The sequence below is a fragment of the Myxine glutinosa genome, chromosome 10 (assembly GCF_964187855.1).
Source record: "Myxine glutinosa chromosome 10, kmMyxGlut1.1, whole genome shotgun sequence".
NCBI lineage: Eukaryota > Metazoa > Chordata > Myxini > Myxiniformes > Myxinidae > Myxine > Myxine glutinosa.
In genome coordinates this window covers 52,426,191-52,438,628 of record NC_136270.1, presented here as the reverse complement: position 1 = coordinate 52,438,628, position 12,438 = coordinate 52,426,191, and the positions used below count along the sequence as shown (strand labels likewise).

Below are 12,438 nucleotides of genomic sequence, written 5' to 3'. Positions count from 1 at the left end.
TCATTGAAAGACACCATGGTATACGTCCACCAACTAATGCTATCACACTTGGCCTAAAATCCACCTGCTGGATGACATTATCTGATTCAACACCTGTGAAGCACTAATCTGACAGTTCATAGTCAGATCAGGAATTAAACCCAGCTTTTGCAGCACATGCCACCTCTGCATGATCCTGCCTGAACATCTTTGTAGTAAAGTACCGAGTGATTTTTCCAGGGTATTATCAGCCAGAAACGCTCGACAATTGGCGTGGGTGTCCTGGTACATCGATGGGGTATGGGAATTCTGCCCGACTCGAGTCACCTTATATATATCGGCAGCAACGGCACTGCCAAGTGCTTCCTGGATAACATCTGAGAGTTGTCCAATATAAGGGGCACAATGTGAACCCAGTTAAGTTCCATGTGCCAAGTTCAGCTCTTTCGAAAGATTAGCTGGAAAGTTTGGAATTCCTTACTATGAACTGATCACACCACAAAGATGGATAGGCACCAGTTGGATATTATCAGAGTATTCTGTGAAAAAAAATCCTGAACCACTCATAACCGTTTCAGGTAGCATTATGAAATATTATTCGAGCCATCGCTTCAACTTAGCAAAACTGGCAAAAGGTATGATGGAATCAACAGATCCAGACATGGAAGGCTTCTCCCAAAATTGGATTTGCAGAAATATGAAAATAAGTACATTAAAAAGTGAAATGTGTATTGGCATGGTACGAGCAAGGGGAAAACGCACAAATTTGTTGTCTCACCTCGGTTGTGGCGAGGAAGTCAAGGATTTCACCCTGGTTAGGCAGGTAAGTTAAAGGGCTCAACATTCGCTCGAGAAACTGCTGAAGGTACGAAGCCACAAGTGCTCCCCGGTATTCTATCGGTCCAAAACTGCCAGAACAGATGGGAACTCATCATCATGGATTACAAGGTACTCGCACAAACACCATGCATTCCAATCACGAGGAGTTGGACTCCGATTCGTTTTCTGCTTCTGGTTTTCCAAGCCAGATCTTGTTTTACATCCTTAATATTATGAAGCATAAAACTCCAATTCATCCCCAAATCGGGGATGTCAAGTAACGGGGCATTTGTTTATCAAAGAAGCATGTTTTTCGATGGGTGGGTTGGCAGGGTGTAGGGGGCAGGATTACACGAGAATAATGCGACCACAACGGGTAGATTCCCTCGTTCACTGTCCTAAAAATAAATACGTTTGATTTAAATCCCTTCAGCTGTTTTCAAGTATCACATTTTCACCAGCCAGGACAGGTTTCACATCGATCGGTGAAGCAGTTTCAGAGAAGAGATTTTTTTTTTAATATAGGCTTTCAAGCTAATATGGCTGCCATACCACATGACATACGACCTTAAAAAATGTACACTCTGCATATGTATGGGTAAAAGATCACGTTTGTAAAGTTTCATGTTGATCGGATAAGGTTGGTTTTTCTATCCAAGATGGCTGCCAAACCATGTGACCTACGACATCATAATTTTAAAACTATATGCAACAGTGCTGTTAGATGATATTTGAAAAATTTCGCATCGATAGGGTGAGTGGTTTCAGAGATATAATTATTTAATATTTTCCTATAATCCAATACGGCTGCCACACCATGTGACCTATGATGTTTTCGTGATCATCTTTTAATTGCCATGCCTAGTCAACGACACATGTAAAGTTTCAAGTCAATCAATTTGGTGGTTTGGGAGAAGAGTTTTTTTTAAAGGTTTTAGGTTAAATCCAATATGGCTGCCAAACCATGTGACCTATGACGTCACAAATTTAATATTTCAATACAAATGGGTCATAGGTCATGTGCATGCAATTTCAGATTTTTAGGATTTAGTACACCCGCTCACTATGGGAGCGGAAAAAGGGTCATTCCTCTTTGGGGTATGTAGATTACAGTCGATCTAAGGTCGGATCTCAAGAACATTGGGTGTGTGTTCATTTACCAAGTTTCTTGTGGAGAGATCGCCAAGTGGTCCACTCACAAGTGGACATTCATCCAAGTGATCGCATTTGACCAAGCGCTCCATTCAAAACTGTTAAGGTTAAGTTAAGTTAAGTTAAGTTAAAACTGTTAAGGCTTGGCAAATGTTGAGTTGGATCTTGGAGACGGCGTGAAGCTGGAAGGTGTGAAAACATTTTGCTACCTCGGAGACATGCTGAATGGAGAAGGTGGATCAGACACGGCAACGGTTGCTGGAGTGAGATGTGCATGGAAGAAGTTTCGGGAACTGAGTGGCGTGCTGATGATGAGGGGAGTGTCGTTGAAGCTGAAGGGAAAGGTGTATGCTGCATGTGTGAGAAGTGTTATGATTTATGGGAGCGAGACATGGGTCATGAATGTAGAGCAGCAACGAAGGCTGGAAAGGGTGGAAATGCGAATGGTTCGGTGGATGTGCGGAGTATCGTTGAGAGAGAGGAAGACAAATGATGATTTGCGAAAGATGATGGGAATAGAGCCTGTGATTGATGCTGTGAAGAGGAACAGGTTGAGATGGTTTGGTCATGTGTTGAGGAAGGATGAAAGTGACTGGTTGAGAAGAGTGATGGAAATGAATGTAGAAGTAGAGGACGGGGAAGACCGAGAAAGACTTGGCTAAAGATGGTGGAAGAAGAAATGCGGGCAAGGGGGTTAACAAGGAGAGATGCAGAAAATAGGGCAAAATGGAGAAGATTGTCATGGGGACCGCAAGGCTAACCCCCGCTCTAGCAGGGAAAATGGCCTTAAAATGCATGTTGTTGTTTGTTTTGTTGGCTTGGCAAATGCTAGCTAGCTGCTTGGTAAAGGAGCACAACCCGATCTTCTCCCTTTCAGTTTCGTATCAAACAGCAGGAGCGAGTTTCAAAAGTTAGCTTCGAAAAATGCCACGGTAGCGGCAGAAAGGGCCATGTTATTAACCCAAAATTTGTGGGTTATATAGAGTACAGTAGATCTTCGCTCAGTTCTGTAAGTAAACCTTACTTCACAGATGTCGGGATTCCTCCAAATTTTTTCATTTAGTGTTATAAATAGCATTAGCGACTGTTTAAAAAGCTAATCATACGTGTTTGTGGTTTATAATATTTTTACTTCCTGTAGAAGCTGTTGCTCCCATGGAAACGCCATTATAACTCCCATTGGGAGTACTTGATAATGTGCCAAGTTAAAAAAAAAATTCCATTCAGCGGTTTCCGAGAAATATTTTTTAAATTTGCTTTTAATCCAAGATGGCTGCTATACCATGTGACCTATGATGTCACAATTATCATAAAAGCATTCTGCATGGGTGTCACTCCTACTCTGAAAGTTTCGTCTCAATCGGACATTTGGTTGCTGAGAAAAACGAGGTTTAGCCCGGACGGACGGACAACCTGAAAACATAATGCCTCCGGCGACTTCGTCGGCGAAGGAATAAAAAGTTAAACCGAGAAAATGAAGAGGGAGGAAGAGTGAGGTAGGATTGGAGATAGAAGACAAATAAGTTTTTCAATAAACATGGGTAGAAGTAAGGAAGGGAAGAAGCATGTACAGAGTATACAGGACAGAATCCAAAAATCCCACCATGTTGGCTTGTTAAAACACTTGAAACACCCTCTGGTTTTCGACCCCAAACGATGTTTGAAAACAAAGACTCACACACGATGATGGACCTGTACGGCAGGGAAGAAAGGAAAGGACATTCTCTGTCTGCAGTGTCCTCTGATCCACCAGCAGTTGATGGCGATGACCTGTACCTGAAAAGCAAGGAAAAAAAGGGCAATGGAAATGGGAGAACAAGCAGCAGATCAACACTATTAATCGGACAATTAGTAACCACGAGAATCAGCAACTCGTTGTGATGGAAAAGTGTGTTCAGCAAAGTAACAAATCAATATTAAAATAAGCTGTTAACGGATTAGATCATGGAAAGAATAATTTTGCCAACTATAGGCAAAATCCCCTGGCAATTTCTGCCTGGCAATGCCCCAAGCTCGGGTTTCTACAAACTGCTTATTAAAGGTGAAAAGGCAATTTCACACCACAGGTGGTATTTCCGCGCTGCAAGTGAAAAGAGAGACACCGTGTTATTATGTTTTGGGGAAGGGAGGGGAAGCGATGATGGTGGGGACGTGTGCACTCGTGGTAGCGGGTATACGGCGGTGGTGGTGGTGGGTCACAGTGGGGGTATGAAGAGGTCTCTCGTGGCTCCGAGGGTACCCGCATTTGTGGGTCCTGTGCAAAATGATAACATCTCAGAGCAGAAGAGAATGTGTGACATAACTGAAAGATCAGGAGGCGATGCAGCCTGTAGCTGCTTGGCTGTATCATTTTCTGAGGTCGCAGCTATGCTAATTGTTTTTTTTTTTGTTTTGTTTTTGTTTTTGTATACTGAATCGAGGCTCGTGAAAGAGCTAACATTTATTTCACAAACAAACAAACAAAACAAACCAGACAAACAAAATATACAAAAAGAGGGAGCGGAAGACAAGATGGGGAGAGAAGGGGAAGCACACAACCACAACATTTGAGAGCGGGGAGAAGTGTGGGAGGGAGAGGCATTGATGCAATGCCCCCATTACCGGCCAGCTGGTACCCATTTTGGCGACCTCGGAAGGATGACAGGGAACCCACCCGGTGTTAATTAAACGTGTTGACAGAGGCTCAAACTCAAGACCTTAAGACCTCAATTCAGCCACATTAACCGTAAGGCCAACAGCAGGCTTGAGGATAGATGAAGTAGAGTTATTCCAAGCTACTCAGAAGGCATTTGGATGTCAACCAGGAAGTGTGGACTGACATGATGTGTAGACGAGATCATGTGGGGCAGGAAGACTCCCCTATCATTGGAGGATATTAATGAGCCAACTGGGTATTTTAAAATAATGAATATAACAGTAAATTATCCATCTCCCCTGTTCCCCAAGACAAGCTCAGTTTCAACTGCCTTCATCAGGTGGATTTGAACGCATGGAGCCTCTAGTATCCTCACCACAAACCCAACGAATACTAACCAATCATAACGTTGATAACGCCACCTTTGCCTGATAATGCCATGATAATCATCAACAACACATTTTAGGGTATATAACCATTACAATGGGTGAAATGAAGTGGATTAAACATTGCCTGCGCACAGAGGTGGCACACCTCACATGACAAATAGGTTGTGGATCAAAGTGTAATGATGACCTCCTTCAGATATTCCTATTAGTAAGGGATGTTGTCAAAACAACCAGTTCATTTTAGTCTGCGAATGACTGAGTAACACCAAGAATTTTTAGCCCAGAGACAGAGCGGACGTGGAACATGCCGACACAGCACTCCAACATTCCTGTTTTGGCGAGTTTCGGATTTTAAAACATGCTCAAGCTCACATCAGCATGTTTTTTCGGATATGTTTTTGCAGCAGATGTTCGCTACACGTTATGCGCATCGAAGTGGCAAATACGCAAACAGAGTCTTACTTTCAGGTTTGCACGAGTGGCGAATAAAGCAACGATATAAGAGAGATGCACATCAACCATTAGGCAAGTGAGCACATTCATAAAGGAGCTCGCACGTTTACAATAACATACGATATGCAATTTAATTCATGACATTTTACATACAAATATATATATATTTTAAAGATTGTGAGCAATTTATTTGTAGTTAAAGGCAATATCTGCACGGGTAACTTTTGCAGCCAAAAGAAAAATAGAATTCGATGCGAATGTGTCGATGGATATGCCTCCGCTGCATTAGATGCCAACCTACTGTTACGTTTGATTTAAATTAAAGGTCACATGGGAGGAAGAGGGGGAGGGAGTGGGAGAGAGTGAGTGTGAGTGTGAGTGTGAGAGAGAGAGAGAGAGAGAGAGAGAGAGAGAGAGAGAGAGAGAGAGAGAGAGAGAGAGAGAGGGAGAGAGAGGAGAGAGGGGAGAGAGAAGGCAAGAGAGGGAGAGAGAGGGAGAGAGAGGTAGAGAGAGGGAGAGAGAGGGAGAAAAAGGGAAAGAGAGGGAAAGAGAGGGAAAGAGAGGGAAAGAGAGGGAAACAGAGGGAAACAGAGGGAAACAGAGGGAGAGAGAGGGAGAGAGAGGGAAAGAGAGGGAAACAGAGGGAAACAGAGGGAGAGATAGGGAAAGAGAGGGAAAGAGAGGAAGAGAGAGGGAGAGAGAGGGAAAGAGAGGGAAACAGAGGGAAACAGAGGGAGAGATAGGGAAAGAGAGGGAAAGAGAGGAAGAGAGAGGGAGAGAGAGGGAAAGAGAGGGAAAGAGAGTGAGAGAGAGGGAAACAGAGGGAGAGATAGGGAAAGAGAGGGAAAGAGAGGAAGAGAGAGGGAGAGAGAGGGAAAGAGAGGGAAACAGAGGGAAACAGAGGGAGAGATAGGGAAAGAGAGGGAGAGAGAGGGAAAGAGAGGGAGAGAGAGGGAAAGAGAGGGAAACAGAGGGAGAGATAGGGAAACAGAGGGAAACAGAGGGAGAGAGAGGGAGAGAGAGGGAAACAGAGGGAAACAGAGGGAAACAGAGGGAAACAGAGGGAGAGATAGGGAGAGAGAGGGAGAGAGAGGGAAAGAGAGGGAAACAGAGGGAAACAGAGGGAGAGATAGGGAAAGAGAGGGAAAGAGAGGAAGAGAGAGGGAGAGAGAGGGAAAGAGAGTGAGAGAGAGGGAAACAGAGTGTTACAGATTCGTCACTTCCGTTGTTGTGGTTCTCATCAAATGTAAACATTTTTGGTTCCATGTACTATTATTGTTATCCATGAACCATGAGAGAACCATGACAATTACAACTACATATGGGCAGGGTACAGCCCGAAGTGGAGATCGGTTTCTGAGGTTTGGGACATGGAATTTAGCGACAATGACAGGGATATCAGGAGAAGTGGTGGAAGTATTGGTCAGAAGAAGAGTGGACATATGTTGTGTGCAAGAGATGAGATGGTAGGGAAGTGGTGTGAGAATGGTGAAGGGTAGGCAGGGACAGAAATACAAGTTTGTGTGGCAAGGGTGCCTGGAGGGCGTGAATGGTGTTTGTGTCCTGTTTTCTGAGGAGTTTGTAGACAGTGTGGTGAGTGTGACAAGAGTGAGTGATAGGTTGATGATGGTGAAAATGATGATTACAAAGCTCTTGGTGAACGTCATCTCGGGATATGCTCCGCAGGTTGGTCGGAGCGATGAAGAGAAGGACAAGTTCTGGTGTGCGATAGAGAAGCTGATGGAAAACGTGAAAGATGAGGAAGTTGTTGTGGTAGGAGGAGACCTAAATGGACATGTGGGAAGGAGTATGGATGGTTTTGAGGGAGTTCATGGGGGTTACGGATATGGTGTGAGAAATGGAGAAGGTGAAAGGATTTTGGAGTTTGCTAATGGAGCTGATTTGTTGATTTGTAATACTTAGTTCCAGAAAGAGGATAACAAGCTTGTGACATACACGTCAGGTGGGTCGACGATAACCGTTGACTACCTGATGGTGCGTAGGCGAGATAGGGGGAACCTCCGGGACACAAAGGTGATCCCGGGGGAGGAGGCTGTTTCACAGCACCACTTGGTTGTCTGCGACATAAGGGTGAAAGGTGCGAGGAGAGCTCGGCGGGTGAAGTACCAACCGAGAATGAAGGTGTGGAGGTTGAAAGAGGTGACAGTAAGGGAGGCATTAAAAGAGAGGCTGAGTAGGGTAGAGGATGATGTGGTTGAGCTTGAACGTGGTTGGATGTCAATGAAAGATAGTCTGTTGGGAGCCGTTGGTGCGGTATGTGGATGGACAAAAGGACCACCGAGGCACTCGGAAACATGGTGGTGGGATGATGAAGTTGGAAAGAGGATTGACGAGAAGAGGAAGAAGTAAAAGGAGTGGCAGAAGGCGAAGGGTATGGGAGCAGAAAAAGCAGAGCAAGAAAGTTATAAGGCAGTCAAGAAGGCTGCAAAGAAAGAGGTAGCAAAGGCGCAGGAGACATGTAGGAAAATGTTCGGAGACGCTTGGATTCGGAAGAGGGTCAGAGAGCGGTATTCAGGATTGCAAAGCAGATAGCGAAAGAGAGGTGTGATGTGATGGGGGTGAGTTGCTTGAAGGATGAAGTGGGACAAATCGTTGTGGACCCAGATGGAATTAAAGAAAGATGGAAAAGATATATGGAAATGCTGTTGAATACAGAGAATGAATGGGATGGCAACATAGAGAGTAACACAGTTTTAGGACCGGCAGAGAAGATAACTGAGAAGGAAGTTGAGGAAGCAATAAAAGCAATGAAGAGTAGAAAAGCGGGAGGGCCGACGGGAGATGTGGGAGATATGTTGAAGGCAGCAGGAAGTTGGGGTGTGAAGAGAATGACAGAGATCTGTAATCTGGTGGTGAAAGAAGGCCGCATTCCAGTGGTTTGGGAACTGAGTACCCTCGTCCCTCTATACAAGGGGAAAGGTGACCCTCTGGAGAGTGGCTCTTACCGAGCGATAAAATTATTGGAGCATGGAATGAAGGTATTGGAAAGGGTGTTGGAGAGGAGGATAAGGAAGAAGGTGCAGATCGACAAAATGCAGTTTCGATTTATGCCAGGAAGAGGAACGACAGACGCGCTCTTTATTGTGAGGCAGTTGCAGGAGAAGTACATGGAGAAGAGGAAGAAGTTGTTTCTTGGGTTTTTTGATCTGGAGAAAGCATTCGATAGGGTTCCACGCAAAGTATTGACATGGGCATTGAGGAACTTAGAAGTGGAGGAATGGTTGATCAGAGTTGTGATGACAATGTACAAAAGAGCGCGCACAGCTGTTAGGACGAAGGACGGGAACAGTGGTTAGTTTGAGGTGAAGGTGGGAGTGCATCAGGGGTCGGTACTAAGTCGACTACTATTTGTAGCTGTGATGGAGGTGCTGGCTCAGACCGTAAAGGAGGGTTTACCATGGGAGTTGTTGTATGCAGATGATCTGGTGTTGATTGCGGAAAGTATGGATGGATTGAAGGAAAAGATGAACAAGTGGAAGGAATGTATGGAGACAAAAGGTCTGAAGGTGAATATAGGAAAGACGAAGGTGAATATAGGAAAGACGAAGGTGATGGCAAGTGGTAAAGCATGTGGTGAGGTGGAAACAACTGGGAAGTGGCCAAGTGCTGTGTGCAGGAAGGGTGTCGGAGTGAACTCCATTCAATGTACAATGTGCGCTGAGTGGGTTCATCAAAAATGTAGTGGTCTGAGAGGGTCATTAACCAGTGTGGCAGCTACATTCAAATGTAAGGTGTGCACAGAGGGAGCTGCAGATGGAGGAAATGTTGAGTTGGATCTTGGAGACGGCCTGAAGCTGGAAGGTGTGAAAACATTTTGTTACCTCGGAGACATGCTGAATGGAGAAGGTGGATCAGACTCGGCAACGGTTGCTCGAGTGAGATGTGCATGGAAGAAGTTTCGGGAACTGAGTGGTGTGATGATGAGGAGGGGAGTGTCGTTGAAGCTGAAGGGACAGGTGTATGCTGCATGTGTGAGAAGTGTTATGATTTATGGGAGCGAGACGTGGGTCATGAATGTAGAGCAGCAACGAAGGCTGGAAAGGGTGGAAATGCGAATGGTTCGGTGGATGTGCGGAGTGTCGTTGAGAGAGAGGAAGACAAATGATGAATTGCGAAAGATGATGGGAATAGAGCCTGTGATTGATGCTGTGAAGAGGAACAGGTTGAGATGGTTTGGTCATGTGTTGAGGAAGGATGAAAGTGACTGGTTGAGAAGAGTGATGGAAATGAATGTAGAAGGAAGTAGAGGACGGGGAAGACCGAGAAAGACCTGGCTAAAGATGGTGGAAGAAGAAATGCGGGCAAGGGGGTTAACAAGGAGAGATGCAGAAAATAGGGCAAAATGGAGAAGATTGTCATAGGGACCGCAAGGCTAACCCCCACTCTAGCAGGGAAAATGGCCTTAAAATGCATGTTGTTGTGTTGTTGTACTGTTATTGTTATCGTTTAAGTGAATTGGAGATGACTATTTTCAAAAGGTAAAAAAAGTTAGTGTTTTAAAAGAAACCGGAAACCGGATCGGGAACCGAACGAATGAGAGGAAGAAAAAAGAAAAAAGAGGCGGAGCGAGTGAGGTGGACAAGGAGCCGAGCTGCTTTGAGGTATTGGAACAAACGCTGGCGAAAAAGGGTCACGAGTGAACTTTGGGTTTCCTGGGAAAGGGATTCCTGCGACAGAGTTGTTATTGCTGTGACAGATAAAACTGCATGACAGGTTTTGCGATCGTTTCTGGAGAGAATCATTGGAGTGCTGTTACGCCTCGAGTACGGGCCGTTGGCCATTTTGCCTTGCGAACGATTTCGCATCACTCTAGGCTCTTCACCTCGCTTCAACCATTTCACCGCATCCAGACGTTAACCTGGTGTGTGTGTGTAACGTGGATTTTGGAGTGGGAATTTGCGGTTCGCCATTTGTGAGCCGTTGAACGTCCATACCCCAAGGTGTGATTTCCCACCCGCCTCTTGAGGACACTTTTGCCTATCTTTGGCAGTGTGACTGTCAACCGAGCGGGATTCTGGTCTCGATACAATATCGTTCTGACGATCACTGGAGCATGGATCGACTTTGGTTTGAAGCTGGGACAGAGACATTGGGAATGTTATTTTCGCTCACTTGGAGCACAGTGAGTTATATTGTACGAAACTGATGGTACCATCATAGGAATGATATATTGGTTGTACAATTGATTAATATTGTTATTGTACTGTTATTCTTGTGTGACACTAATATAATACTTGTTTGTTGGTAACAATTGGTGTGGTTTCACAATTGATCTTTGACACACAGAATAACACATCTTTCTGCCGTGACCCCTCTCGGGGCTCAGAGGTACAACGTGACCGGGGTTTGGGGAGGAGCACGTAACGAGAGGGAAAGAGAGGGAAAGAGAGGGAAAGAGAGGGAAAGAGAGGGAAAGAGAGGGAAAGAGAGGGAAAGAGACAGATCGAGAGAGAGAGAGAGAGAGAGAGAGATAGAGAGAGAGAGAGAGAGAGAGAGAGAGAATTTTTTTTGACATTTTGTTCCTCTTTATTATTGGGAATTCAGTGTACATAATGAAAAGTCATATGACACATTTCATATAAATAAAGATGGGGGTTACATGAGAGCAAGGACTAGAATTTACAAATGAACTTGGAGGACACCATCAACCAAGCTGAAAAGGGATTCCTTCACGCACCATCGCTGTGAGAAAAGTGTACATTCAATGAATTCAAACTCCAGATGTAAACGAGACGTAACTAGACCTTTGAAAATCATAAAAACATCATCATCAGATAAAAGTAGTGCATGAATGGTTTGCATTTTGTGCTTTCTTGATAAATAAATAGCAAGTTTTGCCTCTGCAAACAGATAGTTGGCTAAAATACATTCCTCTTTACACCGGTAAGAAATATTAAAGCCAAATATAAAAACACAATGTGTGAAAACCAAGCCTAGCCCTTCAATCACACGTGATAAAACTGAAAAAAGAGGACCCAACCTCGTACATTCAATAAAAGCATGAAAAACAGTTTCAGGGACATCACAGAAGGGACACATTTCCGAGTTGTCAGGGCATATGCGGTGAGATAAAATGTTTGAAGATAAAATATAATGTGCCAGTCGCCATTGCAGGTCCCCAGTGCGTTTGACAATGGGTGCCCTATACATGGTGAGCCATTTGATTGTTGCGGCAGCGCCAATTTGGAGCAGAGGTCTCCAGTGTGTTTGTGGTTCTGTCGGTTTACAGCGAACAATAATTCCAACACACATGGAATAAACAGAGGATTTCTCCATTGTATTAAAAGGAATAAGAACTTGGAAAGAAATTAAAAGTTTTGGAAAGGGGCATTGGGACAAAGGAGGGTTAGCTTCCACCAGTGGGTCCCATTTTAGCCGGTTTGTTTAAAAAGGCTTAAAATCAGAGAGAAGATCCTCCCAATGACTCTGATAGAACGAACACCAGTAGCCACAGCAACGTCAGCTGCTGACTTCCATTTATGGAGAAAAGGGTCTCGAACGTTTTTGACCTTGGTGCAATCAATATCAATGAATTTTTGCATAAAAGATCTGTCACTACAGACCCCTTTAAAAACTGGGTTTAAAGAAAGCTCATTTAAAAACATTGGGAGGGAATAATCACATGTATCACGCTGAAACTGAATCGCCTGCCATGCTTCCAGCATGCTCCTGTAGAACAGGGGGACCTTGGTGGACAGGTTGTGTGTGTATGTGTATGTGTGTGTGTGTGTGTGTGTGTGTGTGTGTGTGTGTGTGTGTGTGTGTGAGAACAGGGGGACCAAAGTTGAATCAACGCTCTTGATGTTGATGAGAAAGAGCTGCTGGTCAAAACCAAGTTTCCCGGCTTGCCAAAGTAGGCAGTGAGCAAAAGCTTTCCACGGGACATCCGTGTACAGAAGCCGGCGTAGTGAGAGGAGGCGAAAAGCCATCACCTTACTGTTGACATCGACCAACCCCTGTCCACCTTCAGCGACGGGCGGGCTTGACACG

The 12,438-nt window shown here is 44.6% G+C and overlaps 1 protein-coding gene across 6 annotated transcripts in view; it reads right to left on the bottom strand.

The window, feature by feature from the left end:
- Positions 1-12,438, bottom strand: part of TXNDC11 (thioredoxin domain containing 11) — a 96,167-nt gene that overhangs the window by 62,862 nt on the left and 20,867 nt on the right. For 4 of the 6 annotated variants that reach the window (XM_068127657.2, XM_068127656.2, XM_068127659.2 and 1 more), the window contains exons 3-4: positions 3,629-3,726; positions 758-887 (exon numbers count right to left, since the gene is read on the bottom strand). The exons of the other annotated variants lie outside the window; for them this stretch is intronic. In XM_068127657.2, the coding sequence (XP_067983758.2) occupies positions 758-887; positions 3,629-3,726 (228 nt within the window). The remainder of the gene's footprint in view (positions 1-757; positions 888-3,628; positions 3,727-12,438) is intronic. 6 annotated transcript variants of the gene reach the window in all.